This window comes from Diabrotica virgifera, chromosome 1 (genome assembly GCF_917563875.1).
Source record: "Diabrotica virgifera virgifera chromosome 1, PGI_DIABVI_V3a".
Lineage (NCBI taxonomy): Eukaryota > Metazoa > Arthropoda > Insecta > Coleoptera > Chrysomelidae > Diabrotica > Diabrotica virgifera.
The window spans coordinates 265,069,490-265,097,043 of NC_065443.1; the positions used below are offsets into that span (position 1 = coordinate 265,069,490).

General features: G+C 33.6%; 1 protein-coding gene across 1 annotated transcript in view; it reads right to left on the minus strand.

The window, feature by feature from the left end:
- The window catches only part of LOC114344717 (2-oxoisovalerate dehydrogenase subunit alpha, mitochondrial), a 31,390-nt gene extending 4,279 nt beyond the window's left edge, over positions 1 to 27,111 (minus strand). The window contains exons 1-5 of the mRNA XM_028295540.2: positions 26,800 to 27,111; positions 23,929 to 24,166; positions 16,734 to 17,009; positions 14,344 to 14,680; positions 12,712 to 12,978 (exon numbers count right to left, since the gene is read on the minus strand). Of these exons, the coding sequence (XP_028151341.2) occupies positions 12,712 to 12,978; positions 14,344 to 14,680; positions 16,734 to 17,009; positions 23,929 to 24,166; positions 26,800 to 26,877 (1,196 nt within the window). The 5' untranslated portion in view covers positions 26,878 to 27,111. The remainder of the gene's footprint in view (positions 1 to 12,711; positions 12,979 to 14,343; positions 14,681 to 16,733; positions 17,010 to 23,928; positions 24,167 to 26,799) is intronic.
- Between the last annotated feature and the right edge of the window lie 443 nt (positions 27,112 to 27,554).

A 27,554-nucleotide genomic window follows, 5' to 3' on the forward strand; every position in this document is an offset into this window, starting at 1 on the left:
TTGTCCATCTACATTTAAACCTTTCCCTTTCCAATCAAGCATTTTAAAGGCATATTCCAGAACGGTGATAAACAGCTTAGGAGCCATAGTATCGCCCTGCCGTACTCCTCTGCCAATTCTTATGGCATTGGTAATCTCATGCAGCTTCACTCCCATGTAGATGTTGTATATTAGCTTAGTATATCTGTTATAGTCAAAGCCCGAATTTCAGGCACTCCTAGGTTTGACTAGGCAATCCTCAGGTCTGACTGACGGTCTTAGTCAAAGCCCGAAATAAATTACAGTTTCGGCCTTTGACTAGTCAAACCTAGGAGAGACTAAGTTGGTCAGGCAAAGGTCGAAATTTAATTTTATGAAATCGGGGTTTGACAAGTCAAACCCCGATCAGCTATTAAAATGTCGTAATTTGTTAGATTAGGTTTAATAAAAAATTTTAATTTTAATTTTTATTATTTTTAGATTGTCGTAATTAAAATAAAAAAAATTAGTGTGTATTCTCACATGTTGAGGCATCATGGCATTTTGAGTTGCACAGTACGTTAGACCTTTTACACTTATATAATTTTGAAGAGCATTTCTTACTGCTGTAGCATTGTATAAAGCCTTGTCCTCCAAATTTAGAATCTTTTGTACTAATTTCTCTTAGAGACAGCTTAACGTCTGGAACATCTTCGAAACTAAAAAAATTCTCTTTGCATTCTCTTATTTGATTTCTTGAAAAAAGTGTGTTTATTGTTTCGTATTTCATACGAACTCTATATAAATCGTCAATTGTTTTATCTTGTGTGATACCCAAAATATTTCGATCATCTCCTTTGGCTCTATCAAAGCATTCAATGCTGGGGATAGGTATTGTTACACAGACAGAAAAGATTAAAATAAATAAAGGAAATGCGCTTAAGGACTTCACGCCCAGGCTAATGTTATGAAACAATTAAGTGAAAAAAAATTTCCTCCAATTTCGATCGGAAAAACTGTAACAATACCTATACCCAGCTTTGATAGAGCCAAAGCAGATGCTCGAAATATTTTGGGTTGCATACAAGATAAAACAATTGACGGTTTTTACAGAGTTGGTACAAAATAAGGAACAATAAACATACTTTTTTCAGAATAAAAGAATCCTAACAGAATTTTCTTGATTTCGAAGATTTTCCAGGCGTTAAGCTGTCTCTAAGAGAAATTAGTATAAAAGATTCTATATTTGGAGGAAAAGGCTTTATAAAATGCTACTGCAATAAGAAATTCTCTTCAAAATTATGTACGTGTAAAAGATCTACCGTATTGTGCAACTCTAAATGCCATAATGCCTCAACATGCGAGAATAAACAATATTTTTTAAATTTAATTACGGCAATATAATAGTTATTTATGATATGTGTTAAAAGTACAATTTTAATGCACGCATGTGAAAGTTTGCAGAATGAGCGAAGCAAATTCTGCAATTCACATGAGTGCCTTAAAAATGTACTTTCTAACACGTATATCATACAATATATCATATATCAATATCAATATATCATTATAAAATACAATATTTTTGTTAATTGCTGAAACCATAAAACCTATGACCCGTAAAAGGTAGAACTGGTTGTCTACACTCGAGGGGAATGTCAAAAAATTCTTAGCGAAAATATTATACCGTTACATAAACTTGTTTTTTTCTACAAATGTGTTAAAAATGCAATAATATAGTTTAGATTAAATTTTAAAAAACCTTTTAAACCACCTTTTTCAAATTGCGCAAGTTGTACTATTAATATTAATGTTATTAAATGAAATATAAATATTTTGACGTTTCACAATTTGACAATTCACTTTTAACTGCAGTGCCTTAAAATTTTTAAATCACTAGTGCCTTAAAGTAGCATTTTTAACGCTGCTATGGAGTGCTAAAAATTGCATTATTAACACGGTTGTAGAAAAAAAATAATTAACATTAAAATTAAAAAATGTTATTAAACCTAATCTAACAAACTACGATATTTTAATAGCTGATCGGGGTTTGACTGGTCAAACCCCGATTTCATAAAATTAAATTTCGACCTTTGCCTGACCAACTTAGTCTCTCCTAGGTTCGACTAGTCAAAGGCCGAAACTGTAATTTATTTCGGGCTTTGACTAAGACCGTCAGTCAGACCTGAGGATTGCCTAGTCAAACCTAGGAGTGCCTGAAATTCGGGCTTTGACTATAACATATCGATAATATAATCGATACGGCATATATGTAAAGCACTCTCAAGACTGATGCGTCCAGCTCAACGGTATCAAAGGCCTCATGGAAGTCCACAAAAGCAAGTCCTTTTCTTTGTGGACCTTGCAGGATACAGGCTGGTTGGTTTAATTGGAAGCGAATGAGCGGGACTGACTCTATGATTGAAGAATCGGTGAAGGTCTGAAAGGCAGAGGCGGCTCTACCCCATGTGGCGCCCGTGTGCAGTTGATGCCGTGGCGCCCTTTTAGTCCTTGGGCCCACATATAAAATTATTATTAATGACCACACCGTCGAAACTTTTTGTACTTGTTATTTGGGTGGAGTCGGACAATTTTGGAGCTTGGCGCATTATGGTAGTGGGGCGTTTGTCAAGCAGTCACGAAGTTATCAATTTTATGCAAGAAAAAAGTTTATAACCACATTGGTCATTTTATTTTAATCAATGGTTTTTATCATATAAACAGCGAAAACAATTTTGTCGGACAAAAGTATTGGGCCATATGACGCTTCAGACACGCTAAAGATGTCAAAGTTATGAAAATAATAAATTTGGTAACATTGTCGGACAATTTTCACGGGGCTTATGCGCAGTCGGATGCGCCGAGGATGTCAATTTCCTGGAAATTTTTTATTTAGTACTGTTTTTTTTACTGTCATTTTGTCTGTCTTGTGCTGTCATTTTTATTTTGTACTGTTTTTTACATGTGTAATGCATATTGGATCACTTGTCGGACAAAAATAATGGGTCCAAAATTTTCAAAAAATTTTCCGAAATTTTCCCTCTTGTCGGATTTTTTTTTTTGAAAATTCGAGAAAAGAAACTACAGAACGATGTTCGTCATTGTTCAAGGAGTATGTACACAAATTTTCAGATCAAAATTTTTCCAAAATTTTCCCTCTTGTCGGAAATTTTTTTGGAAAATTTTGGGTACAACTCTACGTCGCGTTCTTTTAAATGTTGTACTTGTGTGTGTACCAATTTTCAGCTAAATCGATTCAAAAGTAACCGAGAAAATCTGTTTTAAATTTTTTTTGACAATGTCTCCTCTTATGGGCGTCGATAACCTAAAAGAATTAAGTTTTCTGTTCGTTTGCCCCAACATTTTTATCAGACATTTACATTTTTTGTTTAAGAATATAATTACTTGTAACCTACTACTTTTGTCGGAAAAATGGTTGTGAAGATAACGGATGCACGAACCCAGCATAGTTTAAAAGTATAGTTTACTAATAAAAATTAAATTTTTTGTCTGACTGTCGATTTGCCCAAATATTTTTGTCGGACACTTAGATTTTTTGATTCAGAATATAAATACTTATAACCTCTTATTTTTGTCGGGAAAATGGTTGTAAATAAAAACAATCCAGGAAATTGACATCTTCGGCGCCTCCGACTGCACATAAGCCCAGTAGAAATTGTCCGACAAGGTTACCACATTATTGTAAAAATGTTTTATGGCAGATTCTGTTAAAATTAGCCATGTGGTAATAAATTTATTATTTTCATAAATTTGACATATTTAGCGTGTCCGAAGCGTCATATGGCCCAATATTTTGTCCGACAAAATTGTTTTCGCTGTTTATATGATAAATATCATTGATTAAAATAAAATGACCAATGTGGTTATAAATTTTTTTCTTGCATTAAAATTGACAACTTCGTGACAACTTGACAGACAAACGCCCCACTACCATAATGCGCCAAGCTCCAAATTTGTCCGACTCCACCCAAATAACAAGTACAAAAAGTTTCGACGGTGTGGTCATAAATAATAATGTTATATGTGGGCCCGAGGACTATTTAGTAGACGCGCAGTCAAAATGGAATAGTCGAATAGGTACCTACCTAGTACTAGTACTTAGGGTACAGAGGGTGTTATGTACGCTTATAATGTACACAGAAATCCAGATGCAAATAGTGCAATATAAATGATGTAGGGAGCGAATAGATATTCACAGCGTCAGAACAACCTACCCGAATCTAATCTAGGATGAACTACGTATTTTCAGTATTACTAAAAAACCAACAACAAATTGTTAATACGGATAATTTTTGAGAAGCTCTGACTCAGCTGAAAGTCGCAATAATTGTGGTAGTAATAAAAGAAAATCTTCATTTTAAATAATTTTAATCAAAAGAAAAGCCGTTTTACTTTATATTTATATAACTTAAATATAATACATAATCCATTCCGTCAACGCTTATTTCGCAAAATTACCCCGCGACACGTGTACAAACGCCTTTGAAAATGCCCGGCAAGTCCCAAGCAATTTGACCTTTATAGGTTCCACAACCTATTTCGAAATCAATTTCAATATGTCTTCAAACGAATCAAAAGATTGACGCCCGTCCATTGGAGCGTTGGACGGACAGACGGGCGGGCGGCAATCTATAAATCGCTCCTAATTGTCAATGTAATTTTTCATTAATCGTTTTTAAGCCTATTTTATGTTGAAACATAGTAAAGGACCCGCTCTTTGGCGCTCGGCGCCCCCAACATGCCGGCGCCCGTGTGCACCGCACACCCTGCACAATAGGTAAAGCCGCCTCTGCAGTGAAAGGAAAGATATACAAGAGTGTGGTGAGACATGCGTTGGTTTACGGCGGTGAAGTGTGGTCTATAAAGAAGATTCAGGAAAAAAGATGAAGGTAGCTGAAATGAAAATGTTACCGTGGATGCTGGATAATGAATGAACACAATGAATAAGCTAGAGGCATTTGAGATGTGGATTTATCGACGAATCCTTAAAGTTCCCTGGACCGCACGAATAACAAATGAAGAAATCCTGAGAAGAATTGGTCATCATCCAGCCTCAAACGTCCACTGCTGAACATAGGCCTCCTCCCCTCGTTTCCAATCCCATCTATCCTACGCCGCTCTCATCCAGTTTTTATTTACCTTTCTTAAGTCGTCAGTCCATCTTGTAGGCGGTCGACCGACGCTTCTCCTGTCTTCTCTTGGCCTCCATTCCAATAACCTCTTCGTCCATCGCCCATCTGTCATTCTGGCTATGTGTCCTGCCCATCTCCACTTCAACCTGGCTATCCTCTCGATGACGTCAGTCACCTTTGTTCTTCTTCTGATTTCTTCGTTTCTGATTTTGTCTCGCAGAGTTATTCCTAACATTGACCGCTCCATTCTTTGCGTGCCTCTTAGTTTGGTAGCCGAGGCTTTAGTTAAGGTAAGTGTTTCTGATCCGTACGTCAATACTGGGAGGACGCACTGATCAAATACCTTTCTCTTTAGGCACGTGGGCAACTCACTTTTAAAAGTTTCTCTCAGTTTTCCAAATGCTGCCCACCCAAGACCTATTCTTCTCTTCAGTTCATGAGTCTGATTATCCCTGCCAATCGTAATTTCATGTCCCAGGTATTTATATCTATCTACGAGTTCTATTTCCTTCCCACCAATACTGATGTTCTGATTGGGTACCAAATTTGTCATTATTTTTGTTTTCGAGATGTTTATATTTAAACCTACATTTTCTGTAGCCAGAACGAGTTCCTGTACCATCTCTCTTGCCATACCTAGATCCTCAGCTACTATGACTATATCATCGGCGAAACGTAAGTTGTTTAGGTATTCTCCATCTATTTTTATTCCCTTTGTCATCCAATCAAAACTCTTGAAAGCATGTTCTAAGACCGTATTAAAAAGTTTAGGTGACATTGGGTCTCCTTGTCTAACCCCCCGTTCTATTTTTATGCGATTACTGTTAGTATATAATTTAACAGTGGTTGTTGCCTGTAAGTATATTTTGTGTAATAATTTTGTATACCTATAATCTAGCCTGCATTCTTTAAGCGCCTGTAATCAGAGGTATAACCAGGATGATCCTAAGGGGGGGGATTACATCTACTTGAAGCTCTCTGGGGGGTATGGAATAATAATGATGTTAAGCGTATAGAGCTCAAAGTGCATCCAAGGGGGGGGATTATAACCCCCAAAACTACCCCCTGGTTACGCCTATGCCTGTAATATTTTGCTAAGCTCAACTGTGTCAAAGGCTTTATGAAAATCGATAAAAACTAGAACTAGAGGTTTATTGTATTCCAGTACTTTCTCTATTAGGGTTTTTATACTTTGTAGATGGTCATTTGTTCCGTAACTTTTTCGGAATCCTGCCTGTTCTCTTGGTTGATAAGTCTCTAATTTTCTTTCCATTCTCTTAACTATTATTCGCGTAAATAACTTATATAAATGGCTGAGGGGGCTAATCGTAATTCTCTAAATTGGCTTTGTCTCCTGCTTTGTGTAATAGAATCATAGTAGCGTTGTTCCAGTCTGTTGGAATATTGGCGTTGTGAAGGCAGATATTGAAAAGTAGTTTAATTTTTTCAAGTAGTATATTTCCTCCAATTTTTAGTGCTTCTGATACTATTCCATCTTAGCCTGGAGTTCGATTATTTTTCATTTTCTTCAGAGCCTCTTTGATTTCTGTTTTTGTTATATCGGGAATTAAATCTGATCCTTGATTTAATACCCCAGCTTTTACTGTAATTGGGGGTTGCGTATTGTCATATTTTTTTCTCGATTTATATAACTCTGTGTAAAACTCTTCGACTATTGTTAATATTTCATCTCTGTTTGTAGTTTCTTTTCCAGTTCTGTTTCTAAGAATTATTACAGAACGACAACTGCTGTGCGCAACTAAACAGAGAAAACGGCATACCTGGGCCGACTAATTAGAAACGAAAGATACGAGTTTCTGCAAACCTTAATTGAAGGAAAGATCGAAGGAAGAAGGGGAGTGGGCAGGAAGAAAATGTCATGGCTCCGTAATGTCAAACAATGGACAGAACTAAGAAACATAGGAGACCTAATACATACGGCAAAGGATAGAGAAAAATTGTCAAACGTGATCGCGAACATCCATTAGTGGATTGCATAAGAAGAAGAAAAAGAAAAAGATGCTGGATAAGACTAAAACAGGACTGAGACGGAATACCTAATAGGAACGACTTGGTTAGAAAAAGAGCCGGGATGACTACAGGCTCAAAAAGATTCCAGAACAAAGACTGCAATGGTTGGGTCACGTTAGACGTGCCTAGAAATGAAAGCTAGGTGGGGCGAAGAATAGAGAGGATAGAGACGTTAGAAGTTGACGGAAGGAGAGGTAGAGGAAAATCGAGGAGAAAATCGATGGAAGGACTACGTGGCAGAGGACTTGAGAGAGAAAGGCTTAGGCGAGGAAGACACGATGGACAGAAATAGACGGAGAGGCAGCGCTGAAAAATCTCTTTGAATTTACTAAAGTTAGATTTTTCACAGTTGATTACTGTGAGTGTGTAGAGAAACATACTGCGGTCGGTCAAGTAAAACGTAGAACAGGGGTTACTGAGAGGGTATCAAAGTTGCATTCCTACGAAAGTAATTATTTCCATTTACTAAGGCTGAAAATAAGTACACACATTCTAAATTAAATATAAATAAAAGTTATTAGGTATAGTCGGTCAGCTGTATGACGGGACAGAGCCGGTGGGTCGGCCCCAATAGTCGATTGAGGAAATGAAGCATTTTAGCTCGCAATTTTTTCGTCCAGCATGGATTTACTTGAAATTTTTACAAAAGGTAGGGAATAGTCCAAGGATCATTTTTTATATCATGCAGCTATCATACGCTAAAACCTTGGTGGTGGTTACCACCCCATCTCGGGGGTGGGAAGTTTTTATTACATTTTAACCATGTAAATCGATGAAAAGAGTGATTCTAAGAAAAAAATGTGTTTTACATTTTCTTCGTAAAACTAATATTTTTCGAGTTATTAGCGCTTGAAAATAACAGTTTTTCGACGAAAAAAATCGACTTTTTTAGAGGGTTTTTTGAGAATACCTCGAAAAATATTCTATATATTTTTGGCGATAAAAAGTTTCTTCAAAAATGATTTTGTAGGATTATTAAAGAGCTGTAAGATTGTGTAAATTAAATTCCGTAAGATCCCTTAGTTTTTAATTGGGGCGGGTTTAAAGGGCTCAAATAAGGGGATGTTTGCTGGTAAATAGAGGTTTTAAACAGCTATATCTGGCTAACTATTCACTGTAATGAAAATTTATGCACAGGGTAATTTTAGTCATTAAAAAGCTACAATTTAGTAGTTTATAATTTTTTTCGTATTGTGGTATATTATGAACCCTCTGTATAAATCATAATTTAAATATGATGTTATTAACCTTTAGGGTATTGAACATACATAAAAACAATAGCTTATAGTTTGTATCACATGTTTATTACGAGTGAACTTGAACTATATTTGTTATGGTTCAGATAGGTATAAAAACACGCTGAGCAATCAGTATGGATATAGATATACAAATAATTATTAGAAGTTAGTATGTAGTAAGGCGAGGCGCTATGAATCATTAATGTTATTGTTTAGATATTGGATACCAGTGAATAAAATATAATGTATAGTAAAACGTGTTTAGTCTTTTTAATTAATTAGAACCAGAAGGCAGTAACAACACACTATTTAATACATGGCTGATCCTGCAGATTAGAGGAGGTCTTCTGAAAGGAGCAGAGATGGCGGCAACAAATTGGAAACGGAGACGGCGAAGATGGACAGGAAACCCAGTGAGCGACAGTGTAAAGACAAAGTGGAAATAAAATGTAAGTAAGAATGTCTATCTTTATTAAAAATGCTTCCCTCGTTTTTATATTATTATTGAACATTGAATATTTATCTTTGCTGATTTTTGAATAATTTATGAAGTATCGATTTTGTTTTATCTATGAATTTTGAAACATGAAGTGATTTTTTGAATTGAATATTTTTTATCAAAGTTTATTATATATGCTATTCTTGAATTTTTATTGAATTTTGAATCTTTATTGAATTTATTTGAAAAATCTCTATCCGATTTCGATTTTTAGTACGGTTATTTTTGAATATTTTATGGAATATCGAATTTTTTTCCAAAAATTTCTATCGAAGTTTGAGATATAAACTTATTTTGAATATTTTTATCTAACTTTTGCATATGCTATTTTTTTTATTGACGAATATGTATACTATTATTGAATTTTTATTAGCCAGTTGATTTTATTATTGATATTTATTGATTATATAGATACATTTTCATCGATTTTGTGTTAAATTTTGTATGATATGAACCTGAATTAATAATTTTGTGTGATAAATGATATATAAATGATTTTTTTAATAAACAATGATTAGGGATGACATACAACAAACATTGCTATAAGCAAGAGATATATTTTTAACGAACCGACCTGATGAGTCGAGATAAGGAATTTGAAGAAGAACTATATAGATTAGAAGAAGAACTAACAATATTATAAGCTAAATATTACGAGTCAATTTGAGATAATAAGAAACCCACTGCTCTTGTCAAATTAGGAAGGTACTAATGATTTAGTACCTTCATTGAACGCTTGAGAACGCTCAGAAGCTTGAACGCTTATTAGAGACCCACTCTGTGTTTTGAAGGGTACCTATTTTATTCATGATTATTCGTGAATAAACAACGGCCTCAAAGCAAGGGATTGAGGTTGTGATATTTTTAGAAGAATTTGAACCGCATAAAATACCTATTTCGTGTTTTGAGTTAACTATACCACCTTAATGGTGCGTACAGATCAGGGCGAAAATTCGGGTTAATATTGGCGGAGAACTAAGACATCCGAGTGAAACCTCTTTTATTAAGGTAAAACGAAGGTATCGGAGCTAGTATATGAAGTGATGATTATGATGTTATATGAAATGATATATGAGATAAATGATATATGATTGTTATATGAAATATGTATATGAAGATGAATTATGTACACTGTATAAGTGTTATTATGTGGAGAAAAATGAAGAAATATATAGTTGTAGTACCAGACAAGAAGAAGAATAGAAAAAAAAAGAGAATTTTTAGTAAAATATATGGGAAAAATGAAAGAAGACACATAAAAATTGCAAGAAAAGAAGCAAAATTAAGAAGATACTAAGCAAATAAGTAGCTAATCATTGAATTATGTCTAAGAATTAAGTTGTAAATTTTTTTTCTAAAGTAACGTAAATTATAAATAACTTATTTTTAAATGTAGATAATGAATTCAGGTTAAATTTTCGCGGAAAATGGAAGTGTTTGAATTAAGGATAGACAATATCTTACAATAAGTGTTAGTAGATAGTAAGCAAAGGGACACAAAAAGTGAAATTTTTAGACATTCAGCAACAGAGATTAAATCTTTATTATAGCTACAAAAGAGTTATTAGAAGTTTAGAGAAATATTAGAAATGTTTAGAGAGATTACATTTTTATTATAGGTACATTATTTTAAAGTTAGTAAGACATATATAAATAAATCAAAAGAAGACTGAAATAGGAATTATTAATAGAGTAAAGGATACATTTTTTTACTTATTCGAGTAATATTAGCTTAGCTTAGGACTTTTAGGTAGATACGAGATTTTTAGTTAGGTAGATTAGATTATTCCCCTGCTTTTAGGAGATGCATATAGGCACTAAAAGACTATATTAAAAATCCCGATAGGTTTAGTCACTGTTTTTATGTAGACACTGTTTTGTGAATGGAGAAAATACTAAAAAGCAAGACGGAACAGAAAGTGAATTAGTGATAATAATAAACAATTTTTAGGATTAAAAAAAAAACTCTGAAACGTACCATGTTACAGTTAGTTAGCATAGTTAGGAAATTTAATTTTTGAAAATAGTATTAGATAACCATAAACATTTTGTAAAAGGGAAAGAGGAGAAAGAGGTCAGATATTCTTCTTCTCTTCTTAGGACTTTCTTTTTTAAAAACGGCGGAGATGTGGTATATTATGAACCCTCTGTATAAATCATAATTTAAATATGATGTTATTAACCTTTAGGGTATTGAACATACATAAAAACAATAGCTTATAGTTTGTATCACATGTTTATTACGAGTGAACTTGAACTATATTTGTTATGGTTCAGATAGGTATAAAAACACGCTGAGCAATCAGTATGGATATAGATATACAAATAATTATTAGAAGTTAGTATGCAGTAAGGCGAGGCGCTATGAATCATTAATGTTATTGTTTAGATATTGGATACCAGTGAATAAAATATAATGTATAGTAAGACGTGTTTAGTCTTTTTAATTAATTAGAACCAGAAGGCAGTAACAACACACTATTTAATACAGTATCTTCAGTATTTTGGAGATATTTTGAAGTAAAAATTGAAAAATACCAAATTGCAAAAAATCAATTTTTCTTTAAACTCCAATTTTTCCAAAATTAGGCATTGTAATAGGTCAAACTCCTTGAGTGTATTGATAATATAAATATAAAAGGAACTACAGAAAGGTGAAGACCAATTTTGAATTAGGAAGGTAGTTAGGGGGTTGTTTTTACTGATTTTTTCGTAGAGAAAAGCAGGTACCGACATTTTTTTGATTATAAGTCGCTTAATTTTCATGCTAGAAACTTTTTATTATTTTTTTTAAAGGTCTAATTGTATACTTGAAAAAATATTATTAAAGTTTTCCTCGAAAAATGCAAATATTTGCCATTATTTGGCTTTGAATATTTCATTATGCATTTGACGAAAAAAGCTAACCTTTAACATGCCGTATCTCGGTTTGTATTGATATTAAAGATATTATTGGAAAAGAATTTGGTTTGTGTTACTAAAATATACAATTTTGATATCTACAGTTTTTTTGATTAAATGCATATTTTTCGAAGTATTCTCAAAAAACCCTATAAAAAGTCGATTTTTTAAAAACTGTTATTTTTAAGCGCGAATAATTCGAAAAATATTAGTTTTACGAAGAAAACGTAAAAAATATTTTTTTTTCGAATCACTTTTTCCATCGAATTACATGGTTAACATATAATAAAAAATTCCCACCTCCGAGATGGGGTGGCAACCACCCCCAAGGTTTTAGCGTATGATAACGGCATGATATAGAAAATTATCCTTGGACTATTCCCTACCTTCTGTGAAAATTTCAAGTAAATCCATGCTGGACGAAAGAATTGCGAGCCAAAATACTTCATTTCCTCAATCGACTATTGGGGCCGACCGACCGGCTCTGTCCCGTCATACAGCTGACCGACTATAATAACTTTTATTTATATTTAATTTAGAATGTGTGTACTGATTTTCAGCCTTAGTAAATGGATTTAATTACCTTCGTAGGAAAGTAACTTTGATACCCTCTCAGTAACCCCTGTTCTACGTTTCGCTTGACCGACCGCAGTATGTTTCTCTACACACTGACAGTAATCAACTGTGAAAAATCTAGCTTTAGTAATTTCAAAGAGATTTTTCAGCGCTGCCTCTTGGTCTAAAATGGGTGGTGAAGAAGAGTAATGAACAGCGACCTCTGAAAAGGAAAAAACTGAGGAAGAAGGAGAAGATGTAACATATAATAATTATCGTATCAGTAAGTAAAATAATTGGGTAAAAAAATGAAAATGAATAAGGTGTTTGTATATTGTTTGATGTATAATTAAATATGATGATGTGCAACTGTACTTACTGCAAATGCTGGGGCAGAAATTTATATACATCATCAAACATTGCATCCCAATTTAACTTGAGTTTCTTTTCTCCTGCCATAAAGGCTTTCATCACGTCACCTTTAGCTTCTTCCATCCACAATTTTTCTTTAGTATCATTCCAAATATTTCTTTGTTCCAAATAATACCTCAATTTGTGAGTGGGGTAATCGTTGCTCTTCCAGTGATTGATTTCTTCTGATGATCTATAGGCAGAACTATCATCTGAAGTGGAATGATCTCCAACCCTTTAAGAAAAAATATATAATATTATTATAAATAGGTTGTTCTTATCAAATAGGAAATCTTACAATTTTTTTGTATCGGTAGATTTGCCCTTTTTTAAAAACGTTATACATAATCCATATATTTTTTAAAAATTTACTTTTTTGCGTATTTATCTTGTGCACGGAACGTGAATTAGCATGCCCGTGGACAGTCACATCTGTAGTGAATAGTACTAAAAGTCTGTTTTTAAACAACATATTAGAAATAAAAAACGAATTGTGTAAAATTAATTTAGTTAGATCAGCTAATAATTTATATAGGTTTAAAGCTTGTCACAAAATATTTGTCATGTCCGTGGACATTCTTAATAAATTTAAAAATTAGCGCACAAATTATCACAAATGTTTACCATAGGCGAGGCAAGCATAAAACCAAACAAATTGTTAAACGCGTTAATGAAGTTATTTCAACAGGCATTTTGCGTATAAACAGCGATTTGTTTGGTGAAACCTTGTTTCGTCAATACCTTTTGTCACATCTGTGGACCCCTAAAAAAGTAAGTGTAATTTTAAACTTAGATCTTAGGAGCACACTGTAACTAAAATATACAAAGCTAATTATATTCCACAGTCAAAACATTTTCTAATCTTAAAAATGTGATTTTTGTCACGTCCTTGGATTCTTGTTTTCCACGGACGTGGCAGAATATCCACGGATGTAATTTATTGTACAAGTAAAATTATATTTTATTTTAAAACAGGACCACACGGTCTACTAAAATTTACAAAGCTGCTTATATTCCACAGTCAAAACATTTTCTAACCTCAAAAATGTGATTTGTGGATTGTTAGTAACGTGTTTTTCGTCACGTCTGTAGATTCTTGTTTTCCATGGACGTAGCAGAATATCCACGGACGTGATTTATTTTACAAGAAACATTATATCTATTTGATTAAAACAAAATGGAAATGTTTAACTTAGTTTATTGCTAACTTAATATAAAATTATTTTTTATGTACCCTACGTATGTACATAGACATCAAAAATAAAAATACTTTGTCAAGTCCGTGGTCACATCATGTCCGTTGACTATACAAATTATTTTTTTGAATTTACGGAAAAATTACTTTCTATTTAGCTTGACCTCTAGATTAACAAGTGGCTATAATATCTCAATCCAGTTACGAAAAAAAAAACATATTTAATGAATCTTAATTATTTTAAACCTTAGTGGTAAAATATGCCAATTTATTAAGAATGACCAAAATACATCACCAGTAGAACAAATAAAATCTGGTCATATTGAAAATAAGTATAAAACGTTCTAGTGTGAGAGTTCTAAAGATAATGGACAGATAGGTCCACAATGCAGTCTTTAAAATTACCTGTAGCTCATAGCTTCTATTAAAACAGGTTTGTTTTCTTTTAAAGCAAATTCCTTAGCCATCTTCGTAGCATTGTAGACAGCGAAGACATCATTACCGTCTACTCTTAAAGTATTAATACCATAACCAGGACCTCTAGCAGCAATTCCGTCACCTTGGTACTGTTCCTCAGCAGGGGTAGAGATGGCGTAACCGTTATTTCTACAAAACAGTATAACTGGGCAGTTTAGGGTTGCCGCAAAGTTTAGAGCTGCGTGAGCATCACCCTCGGAGGCTGTGCCTTCTCCAAAATAGCAAATAACGACGCGGTTTTTACCTTTTAAGACATAGGCAGATCCTAAAACCGAAAAAATATTAAGATTCTCTATTCTGCTGAGCCCACAGGAAACGATGCATTTAAAAATCGAAAAATTACTGGGCGCTATTTTTCAACTGGAGTATATGGGGCAAGTCAATAAAAAAGGCGTACCATCTCGTTTGTGTTGCCCAAATGCAAGAACAAGACAAGACTTAGACAGTCTTGGTCTTGGTCTAGCGCCAATACACCTGGTCTTGGTCTTAGTACTGCGCTCCCGGTTTTGGTCTTGGTCTTACAGCAAGAGTCTTGCAGGTCGCGCAGTTACGTAACAGAGTAGGTACATTTTAAGCTTGAATTATAATTATCATAGACATAGTAAAGACCAAGCAAATTAATAAATATCTAAACATATGACACCGGGTGGGGTTTGAACCTTTCTATGTTGGCACAATTTAGGTACACAGAGCAAAACTCCTCAAATTTGCTTTTAGGTCTTTTAGATCTATGACTCCAACTCTCATGACTCCGACTAGAATTATTCGAATCTTCGTCATTCTTGTCAAATTGTGAACTTTCCGAGAACAAGGATTAGATGAAAAACAATTATTACATTCTTCTTCTTTAAGTGCCATCTCCGCGACGGAGATCGGCAATCATTACAGCTATTCGAACTTTAGAGACGGCTGCTCTGAAAAGTTCATTTGATGTACATAACGTACCATTCTCTCAGGTTGTACAGCCACGATATTCTGTGTCTCCCCTATGCTTCTTTTTCCTTGAATCTTTCCCTGTATAATCAATTGGAGTAAGTTGTATCTCTCTCCACGTGCAATATCCCTGAGATATTATAATTTTCTTGCTTTGATGGTATTTAATATTTCCATTTCGTTATGCATCTTTCTCAGAACCTCTTTGTTTGTGACGTGTTCTGTCCACGATATTTTCAGAATTCCTCTGTACACCCACAGCCCGAATGATTCTAGTTTTTTCATTGATACCGCATTCAAGGTTCAAGCTTCCATTCCATAAAACAAAGTCGAGAAAACGTACCACCTAGCCAACCTAACTCTTAGCTCCATCTTCAAATCTCTTGTGCAGAGCACTTTTCCCATTTTTTTAAATTTTGCTCTAGCCTTTTCTATTCTGATTTTTCTTTCCTGGAAGTAATCATTTGTGAAGTTGATCATTGTTCCAAGACAATTTCAATTATGTATTACATTACAGTCAAAAGAAAGCTCAATTGGGAATAATTTTTAGCGATGTTGTAAATGTAATTACTCGTTACTTTATACTCGTTACTATCCAATACTCTAAACTCTAAGTTACCGAATACCAAACCGAGAATTACACATATTATCGTTACTTCGTTACTTTAAATATTTCGGTATTTTGTTCACACGGTGGCTGACATTAGGTATCTGTTATTAATTTATTAACCGCGCTCTTTCAGCGAATTTTGTTTAACCGAATGATCCCATCGCACACTCAGCAGAAAGGATATTTAGGCTTAGGCCGATGAAAGTTGTGGTATTTAGATTCCTACTAATATTGATTGTAGCCAATTTTTCAGGGCAGTCCATTTCGGATCATCTGTCCATCTCATAGAAGGTCTGCCTCTGGGTCTTTTGTGTTGATATGTTCTCCAGGTTAGAATTGTTCTGTGCCATATGTTTAGATCGCTTCTTGCTACATGCCCAGGGTATTCCCATTTCAATTTTAATGATTTTTGTACCACATTTAATGATGTTATGATTAGATGGCGGCTATTCTCAAAATCTGGACAATTAATTTCAGAGTGAAGAAGTCGTCTGTTGGGAAAGATTGTACGAAATATTTTATTTTTACATTGTAACTATTATGACCTCTTAGTAAATATCAAATGTGTCAAGTGCTCTTTTAATGGATATTTTGATTCGCTGTATATGTTTATGGTATTGTTCATAATGCGCATAACCAATTTTCCACATTTTTTGTTACATATTTTTTGCGTCTCATAGAGTCTCTAAGCATATATTCGAACACAAAAACAAGACCAAGACTGCAAGAATAAAATGAAAATATTATGTAGGTACTGTTGTATGTACTAACTTACCAACTGCTTGTGGCAACTGCGTCGCCAAAGGACTCGATATTGTAAGAAAATTAATGTCCTTACTACCATAATGGACTGGCATAGATTTTCCCTTCTCCAAGTTATCCTTATTACCATAACATTGATCTACAAATTGTTGCAAGGTAAAACCTCTCCACAATAATACACCTGCTTCTCGATATTGACCGTAGCAAACATCTTCGTTAGTTAATGCAGCAGCACTACCTATGTGAGAAGCTTCTTCGCCGTAGTTTGTCATATAGAAAGATATTCTACCTGAAAAATCAAACAATTATGAGAAAGGGGATCAAAAATGTCGGACGAAATATAAATTATTCAGGGTGTAAGATAGGCCTGTATATTGTCACCACTGCTGTTTAATATACAGGGTGTTTCATTAATAATTGTCCATATAGTAACTGGAGCAACCTTAGCACAAAATACGAAGATTTAACCTAAAACACTTAAATAAAATGTGGTTCCTTACTGAGTTACGGGATGTTTTATCTAAAAATTTAAAAACTATTTTTGCCCAGCATTTCAAAACTATTCGACTTATCCTTTTCATACTTGGCAGGAAGTATAGGTATTGTAGAAACTACTAAATTATGTTAAAAAATCATTTCTGGCTGTTACCAGAGGCGTACGATGGGGGAAAGTGAATGATTGACCCTTTCCAAATTCTACGCCACTGACGCATGTGCAATTTTAGTGTAATTTTTGGATTCCCCAATATTTTCTATGAAAATAATATGCTCTTCATTCGTAACGATAAAGTCATTAGTTTTCGAGATCTTTGAAGTTAAAAATGAAACGACACGGTTATTTTGATTAATGTAGTGTGTCGCTTCATTTTTAATTTCAAATATCTCGAAAACTAATCATTTTATCGTTACGAATGAACAGTATATTATTTACGTAAAAGTATTGGAAAATCAAAAAATTACACTAAAATAGCAATTTCTTCAGTGGCGTAGAATTTGAGAAGGGTCAACCAGCCACTATCCCCTGTCGTACGCCTCTGGTAGTAGCTAGAAACGTTTATTTATCTTAATTTAGTAGGTTGTACAGTACCTACACTGTCTGCCAAGTATGATATGGATACGCCAAACAGTTTTAAAGTATTGGCTACAAATATTTTTTAAATTTTAATCATATGAATTATATGATCAATTAATCAAAATAACTGTGCCGTTTCATATTTAACTTCAAATATCTCGAAAACTAATGACTTTATCGTTATCAATCAAGAGTACATTATTTACGTAGAAAGTATTGGAGAATCTAAAAATGGAACCAAAATAGTAATTACTCCAGTGGCGTAGAATTTGAGAAGGGTCAACCATTCACTATCCCCTGTCGTACGCCTCTGTTAGTAGCTAGAAACTTTTGTGTATCATAATTTAGTAGGGTGTATAGTAGTCGCACTTTCTGTTAAGTATGAAAATGATATGTCTAAATAGTCTTAAAATGGTGAGCAAAAATAGTTTTTAAATTTTTAGATAAAACACCCTGTAACTCCGTAAGCAACCACATTTTATTTAAGTGTTTTATGTTAAATCTTCGTATTTTGTGCTAAAGTTTCTCCAGTTACTATATGGACAATTATTAATGAAACACCCTGTATACAGCGAAGCCGTCTTCAAATTCAATTCAAATTCAAAGTATCATTTATTAAAAAAAAATGTAAACAACACACTTATAGCAAATTGCCACAGTTGAATAATAAGTGTCTTATACATACAAAATTACAATTACAACTACTATGAGTTAAAAGCTAAAATGTGTGATTTAAAAACTTATACACAGAATATGGTTCTAAATCCAATAAAATGCTTTTTATTTCAGTTCTAAATATATTAAAATTCTATTGCAATTTATTTCTAACAGGTAATTTGTTAAATAGTTATTTTAGACTGCCGTTGACCCGAACGACGCGATAGCGGAGTTCGGGCAAGCAGTCGAGTGCGGGGAAGACACTTTCCGCATGAGTTAGAAACAATATTTTTCTAGGGCCGTACGTTTTTAAAAAAGCCACAAAAAATGGAGATATCAATTTTTATTTAGAAGTGAAAATACACAAATTAATTCTTTGGCAAGGTTGTCAAAACCAAACTTTCAATATAATGGGTTACCACGACGACGATATTGGTTTCCATGACGACGATTCAAAACCATTGTAATTTTCTACTGATCTGACTTTTAAATATTATGTCAAAATAATTTTATTTCATCGAATTATCAGTAGTAATTGCACAAGAGCTCTAAAATTATTGAATTTTTCCCGAGTGCCACTTTGACAGTTTTAATTTCACGAGCCGAAGGCGAGTGAAATTATTTCAAAGTGTCACGAGCGCAAAAATTCTATATATTTTAGAGATCGAGTGCAATTTGTTGCGATTATTTCATGAATAAAAGTGTTGGAAACCAAAATTTTATTGTAACTTATTTATGTAAGTACAAATAAGTACAATTAAATACACAGTTGTTATAAATATTTCACAAATTATTTCAAAGTGTCACGAGCGCAAAAATTCTATATATTTTAGAGATCGAGTGCAATTTGTTGCGATTATTTCATGAATAAAAGTGTTCAAAACCAAAATTTTATTGTAACTTATTTATGTAAGTACAAATAAGTACAATTAAACACACAGTTGTTATAAATATTTCACGGTTGAAAGTCATCACTTTTATAAATTTTAAAACATTAATTGTCGTTAATGTCACTGAATGTATTTTTTCGTAGCAACTAAGGGCATCTGACGTAATATACTTGACGACGGGAAATTATCAAAAATTATCGATTTAATTTAGATTTATGTAGCTTTCTATTGGTCAGAATCTCCTATGAATGAAATAATCGCGCTAATTTCATTAAAACATGAATACAATAAGGTAAATTTGAAATAAATTAGTAAATAATATCTAAATATTACTTTATTGCATGTATTATAATATATTATAATGCCATATTACAAAGTATTTTATTTTCCCGCACGCCGTGCGGGAAAATTTACATTCACGCACGCCGTGCGGGAAAGTGCAACATTCGGAAACGAAATGCGTGCGTGAAAGTGGCTCTTTTAACACGGCCGTAGAAAAAAAATTTATACACGAATATGTAGGTCCCCTCTCTGTTGCGACTAGCCTATGTATAGGGAAATTGAGCCCTAGATACCTAGTGGGTAGAATCTAGTGGGTATGCTGTGTTTTGGATCAGAATGTGTAAACCTATCCCTATTCTCGAACAGGAACAGTAAACACTCATATATATAAAGCCCTGCCACCGTTAATGATCCTAACTCCTTCAATTTCCCCTACAGGTCCTTCGACCTTTTATCTTGAGCATTGTTCTTATTGCCCTCTTCTGAGCAATGAATACTCTATCAACATCAGTTCCTCCGCCCCAAAAAATAATACCATATCTGAGCACTGAGTAGATGTTCGCAAAATACACTGTCTTAAGGTGTTGTAAATTCAAATACATACTTAGACATTACTCGTAATGAATAACATGCCGTGTTGATTCTTTTGCGAACAACACACAGATGCTCTGACCAATTCAGATGTTGATCTATGTAAATACCCAAGAATTTTGTATTTGTTGATAATACAACAGTTTGATCATCCAACTCAATCTCCTCTGGAATTATCTCATTATTTTGCTTTGTGTGAAAACAAACACAGTTAGTCTTCTCGGTATTTAAAACCAATTTATTTTTTAAGAACCAATTCTGAGCTGTTTTTAAGTGATCTGAAGAAATACTCAGAAGATCCTCAAACGTTGATGCTACTGTTAATAAGTTTGCATTATCTGCAAAATTTACAAGGTGAGACTCACTTCTCAGTATTTCGCTACCAAGATTGTTAATGTAGAAAACAAAAAGAAGTGGTCCCATGACACTGCCCTGAGCAATACCAAGTTGCAAATTCCCTTCTTCTGAAGAAAACTGCTGTCCTTCTCGAGTTATAATAATTTTTTGTCGTCTGTTGGTGAGGTAATCTCTTATCCAGTCTCGAGCAGGGCCACGAATTCCATATCTTTCTAGTTTCTCGATCAAAATATGATGATCTATAATCTATGCTGTCAAACGCTTTTGATAAGTCCAGCAACATTCCCAAGGAAATCTCCCCGTTCTCCCATCCATTAAAAATCTTATCCACGAATTCGTATGTAGCTGTTTCAACAGACCTTCCCTTGAGATACCCATGTTGTGACTCAGCAATTAGGTGGTCATTATTGAAAAACGTTATAAGTCTTGTGCACACAGTCGAAACTTTTTGAAAATGTCGGTAGTAAACTGATGGGTCTATAATTTTCTAATTTGGTTTTATCTCCCTTTTTATGTAAAGGTTTCACTAGGGCTAACTTTAGTTGGTTAGGGAAAATACCATACTTAAAATAGCCCAGTCGGGATAGCATTTGACCTTGCATTTGGAGCTGCCCCAAATTTTATTTTTCTAATCTTTAGGGAGGGTCAATATTAGTAAAAATTTAAAATCTCGACTGAATTCCACCGTTGCGTTAGCCGCCATCTTGATTTTAAACGAGAACCGTTTTTGCTCAATATCTCCGCCATTTTCAATTTTTTGACAAAAAGTGTAGAAACTGAAATTGTTGAAAATGCGATTTTCTATAATTTAATTTATTATAATTTTTTTCGTGCGGTCGATATTTTCCGAGTTATGAGAGGAAAATAGTGACAGTTGTAGCATAACTATTGAATTATTAAATTATCTCGTTTATTATTAGTTTACAACAAATATATACCTATACAAAAATGAAGAGAATTAAATTTTATACAATTTTGATGCCGTTCATTTTTTTTGATAAAATCAATATTTAAGGTAGTACGTATGTGGTAAATGTGCGAGCGTAAGACCTGATTGATTTTGTAGCAATTGTTTTTGTTCAATATCTCCGCCATTTTCAACTTTTCGACAAAAAGTGTAAGAACTGAAATTGTTGCAATTACGATTTACTATAATTTTTCGGGAGAACCAGTGGCGGGTCTACAAGGGGGGAAATGGGAAAATTCCCCCCCAACAGGGTCCAAAATTAAAAAAAAAATGTTGAAACATCACGATATTTTAGCTGACATAAAACTTAAAATATCGACAGACAAATTCAACCAATAAAACCCGCTAGTTAATAAAATTAAGTGAACTTAATGCATATAATGTCTTTTTATGTCTTTTATATACTTAGTTTGGTTGATGTTTCATTGGAAGTCTCAAAAATTGTATAAAATATAATTCTCTTTATTTTTGTTTATGTACAATTATGTCGTAAAGGTAATAATAAATGAGACAATTCAATAATTATGCTTCCCCTCCGCTTCAATTATTGTCCCCCTTAACTCGGAGAATATTGATCGTATAAAAAAATTGTGCCAAAGAAATTGTAGGAAATTGCATTTCCAACAATTTTCTTTCCCACTATTTATGTCGAAAAGTTGAAAATGGCGGAGATATTAAGCAACAACAGTTCTCATTTAAAATCAATATGGCGGCTAATGCAACCGCGGAATTCAGTCGAGATTTTAAATTTAAACTACTATTGATCTCTCCTAAAGGATAGGATTATAAAAATTGGGGCAGCTCGCAAACGAAATTCAATTCAATAATTATGCTCCCCCCACCACTTTTTACTATTTTCCCATGTAACTCGGAAAATATCAACCGCATGACAAAAATTGTTAAAAAGAAATTGTAGGAAATTATATTTTGAACAATTTTAGTTGAAAATGGCGTAGATATTGAACAAAAACATTTGCTATAAAATCAATCCGGTTTTACGCTCGCGCCATTAACGCATACGTACTACCTTAAATATTAATTTTAGCAAAAAAATGAAAGAAATAAAAATTGTGTAGAATTTAATTCTCTTCATTTTTACATAGGTACATATTTGTTGTAAAACTAACAATAAACGAGATAATTCAATAATACAATAATTATGCTCCAACTGTCACTATTTTCCCCTCATAACTCGGAAAATATCGACCGCACGAAAAAATTATAATAAATGAAATTATAGAAAATCGCATTTCCAACAATTTTAGTTTCTACACTTTTTGTCAAAAAATTGAAAATGGCGGAGATATTGAGCAAAAACGGTTCTCGTTTAAAATCAAGATGGTGGAATTTAGACGAGATTTTAAATTTGGACTAATATTGACCCTCTCTAAAGATTAAAAAAATAAAATTTGGGGCAGCTCCTAATGCAAGGTTAGGCCTGTTATTCGTCTAACCCGACTGGACTAAAAGAGTTATTAATAATGTGGCACAATGGTTCTGCAATCTCTTCTGCGCAATGTTTCAACAGATTCGCTGAGATCCCATCATAACCTGCATTTTTTTATTTTTTAGCTTTGATATGATATTAAGAATTTCAGAAATAGTTACTGGTATAAGAGAAAAATATTTGTTGTTATATGGAATATTGCATGAAAAAGTGGCTTGAGGTTGAGTTTTTATTAAATTAGGACCTGCATGAAGTACAAATTTGTTAAAGTTATTACAAATAGTTATTCCAAGAAGCTTTAGAAGAGTGTAAGGATGGGATGATCATAAATGGTGAAATGCTTAATAATATAAGACATGCCGATGACACCGTCATATTTACTTCAACTCTAAAAAGTCTGACAAATATACTGGAGCCACTCAATATTAATAATATACAGATAGAAGGGTAGACACATACAAAAATCAATGGAGTAACATTGGTTAGTCAAAACGCAGAACAAACACAAGAGATTAAAAGCCATATAGAAATAGCAAGGGTAAAATTTAAGGTTCTTGTGCTGCTACGTTCTTACAACTTTGCTCTACGGATCTGAGGCTTGGACATTGAAGCAATTAGAGATTAAGAAATTGAAAGCTTTAAGCGTTGGTGTTATCTAAGAATGCTAAGAATATCATGGGTAGAGAAGATTAGCCATATTGAGGTCCATGTTAGAGTTAATAAGAAGGAAGAAATTTTGCTGCCTTTGATTATGGAGGGTAAAATACAAGGTAAAAGAAATCTAGGAAGAGGACGATCTTCCTGGTTACGAAATCTAAGGCAATGGTTTATTCTGAGCTCTAAGTAAAATAAGAATTGCCATGTTGATATCCAACCTTCGATAGAAGATGGAACCTTAAGGAGAATAATGAGAATGAAGGGAAAAAATAAAATCAAATGAAATACCTTGTCTTTGAGCATCGTATAAGATTTTATCCATTACACCGAGAAGTGTCATGTCTTTGTACATCTTGACTAATATGTCTTCCGATAAATTCGGATCATCTTTTGTGTTTATGATGTTTCCTTGTCGATCTAATACTCTGTAAACTGGAATGGGCGCATACGTGTGAGGTCCGGTAAACTCCAATTTTTCTGTCCATGTTGTTCTGGCTCCTGGAAACAGTGGAGCCGAAGAATATTTCTGGAAAATGTACACTTTAATAAATACATGCTTCGAGATTATCTCTAAAGTATTAATATTTGATTATCTGGACTCTGGACATAACAATAAGAGGCGAAGGGAAGTAAGATTTAGAAATAGCAACTATAGTCAGAAAAGGTAACGCCTATACTAAAATATATGCAAGGTAGATCAACAACAGATGCAATTTTCATTACAAGGCAGTTGATGGAAAAATACAGGAACTAAAGAAACAAATGCTCATATGGTATTCATTGATGTTAAGAAAGCATTTTAAAGAGTTTCTCGAGAGATTCTGTGGTGGGCACTCAATAAGAAAGGAGCCCCCGGTGAATATGTAAAAGTTATAAGAGATATGTATGATGGAGTAACAACTAGTGTTAGGACAGGTATGAGAAAGACTGATAAATTTCTTGTGAAAGTAGGATTCTACCAAAGTTCGATGCGTAGTCCTTATTTATTCTCTTTAGTTTTGGATCAGATAACAGCGAAACAACAGGATAACATTTCCTGGTGCTTAGTGTACGATGAGGATGTGGTGTTGGTAGGAATTAGTGAAGACGACTTAGAAGAAAAACTGGAACAGTGGAGACAAGCTCTTGAGAATTAATGTTTAAAGCTTAGCGGCACAAAGACAGAGTATTTGGATGTTCATTTAAATATGGAGTTGCTACAAATAAAATGATATTTTTGGATATGATTATGAAAAGTGAAAGTTTTAAGTACCTACCTAGGATCGGTACAGAGTAATTAGGAGATAGATGGAGATGCATGCAATAGAATTAGGGTTGGATGGATGAAATGGAAGAAAGCGAGTGGTGTGTTGTGTGACAGAAAAATTCCAATGAAGTGAAATGAAAATTCTATAAAACAGCCATAAGATTGGTTATGACGTATGGAATTGAATTTGGCAAGTTAAAAAGAAAGAGGAATAACGAATGCATGAGGCAGACATGGGAATGCTAATATGAATGAGTAGAGTAACAAATAAAAGAATGTGTGTGTACTTTGTACGCACGTAAGAAGTTATACTTTTATTATTATGATTTCAACGAAATTAATATACTTAACAGGTTATTTGTATTTTATTTAAATATTAAACTAACTTTCTTTACCTACCACTTTTAAAAAAAATTTATGAAAACGATACCAAAAATATATATAAAAAAAGTATGAATCGTCCGGGATTTGAACCCGGGACCTCTTGATCTCCGGTCACACGCTCTACCACTGAGCTATATTACTTTTGCTTTGACAGGTTACAAGATTTCTCATACATACTGACAAATTTAATGACCAAGTGAAGTATACAAAAATACTTTAAATATACTTACTATTATTATAAAATATCTTATTCCCGATGAAGACAAATCCAAAGACACAAAAATTATAATAAATAATACATTTACTAAGAACACTAATATATCCTTTTATATGATATAATATGACTTATTTGCGCTGACAGCGCTGATACATAAATATTTTGAAAGATTAGCAACGAAATACATACTGTCTGTGTGCGCATGCGCCCGGCATTAGAAAATTTCACTCTCTACCGTAAAGAAGTATAACTTCAAAAAGGATAAAATTAGAAATGAGTACATTAGGGGAAGTCTAAGGGTGACACCAATTTATGCCAAATAAGGAAGCATATGTTAAGATAGTTTGGTCATGTTCAACGTCGAGATGTTAATCACCCAATATGAAGAATTGCTGAATTGCGGGTTCCTGGAAGGAGTAGGAGAGGAAGACCAAAGAAGACCTGAGGGGAGATGCTTAGACATGTCGGTATACAAAGAAGGATAAAATTAGAAATGAGTACATTAGGGGAAGTCTATGGGTGACACCAATTGATGCCAAATAAGGAAGCATGTTAAGATAGTTTGGTCATGTTCAACGTCGAGACTTTAATCACCCAATACGAAGAATTGCTGAATTGGGGATCCTGGAAGGAGTAAGAGAGGAAGACGAAAGAAGACCTGAGGGGAGATGCTTAGACATGTCGGTAAATGGGAGAGATGTTGATATGATCCAAGATAGAAACTTATGGAGAAATGCATAAGACCTTGACCTCCTCCAACGAGGATGTCCAACGAGAAGGTATTACGCCGGATAGGTAAGAAGAGAGTGGTAGCAATAACTGTAAAGAAAATAAAGTTGGAATACTTGGGTCACGTCATGAGGCACAATAAATATAGACTGCTACAGCTAATCATCCAAGGGAAAATAGACAGCAGAAGGGGTCCAGGGGGAGAAGACACACCAGGGGGTGGCTCCAAAACTTGCGTGCCATCTGCCGAACTATTCAGATCTGCTGTAAACAAAGTCATAATAGCCATGTTAATTGTGGCGTTCGGAACGGTCAAGGCACGTAAAGAGAAATGCAGTTAGGGAAGCCGACCCCACATAGGAATAAAGGCAAAGAGAGAGTCGGAAAAAATGAAATATTATATAAATAAAAAAAAAATACAAGTATCGTATATATAATATACAAACCACACGACAAATAAAACCTTATTAAGAAACATTGTTTTCTTACATAAATAAAAGCGAAACTCAGACATTTAATTAAAAATTTCGCCAGCTAATGGAAACTCAAAAACAATTATTAAAATCAATTAACTTTTTCTTACCTTGACAAAACTTCTGGTCAGGTTAGATTTTCTGGTAAAGGTGCGCAACAATACACAGACAGAATTGTGTAAAGTCATTTTGAAAATCCACAAAACTCTTCTATTTTTCTTCTAATATACAAGATAATCACACTAACCTTTGACACAAAGGTTCTAATCTGTATTACTAAATATAATACCACCACAATTAGAGACGTCAAGAGTACTTGTCCATGTAATAAACAAATATATAATGTTCTTTTTTAATACGGCATAATTAAACTGATTTTTTGTGCCTTCATATTCTACATTCACACAATTACCGGATGTTAATGAATCTAAGCTGCATAAATTACAAAATAATTACCGTTTATGTTATCAGTTTTATGTTTAGAGGTGGGAAAATTCAGATAGTAATATACTTTTACAGATCATTCATAAACAAATATTTTTTTCTAAAAATATCTTTTCGTTCAAAATTATCATATCACTTGGTTTTATATCACATTTATCTATTTTTAACGGACAAAAAGAAAATTTATTTTAAATATACCTTTAATTGTATTAGACCAGGGCATTTAGGAAAAAATAAATTGATTTTTAAGTACAGCACCTATCGACTTGAAACTTTTTACATTGTGTTCGAGATGATACCAGAAAAACAAATTGAAGAAAAAAATCTTCTGTGTAAAAGGTATATTTATTTGAAAACCCTAATAAAGGGCTACATTAAAAACAGGACGTTTTCGCTCTAAAGAGAGCATCATCAGTGTTCT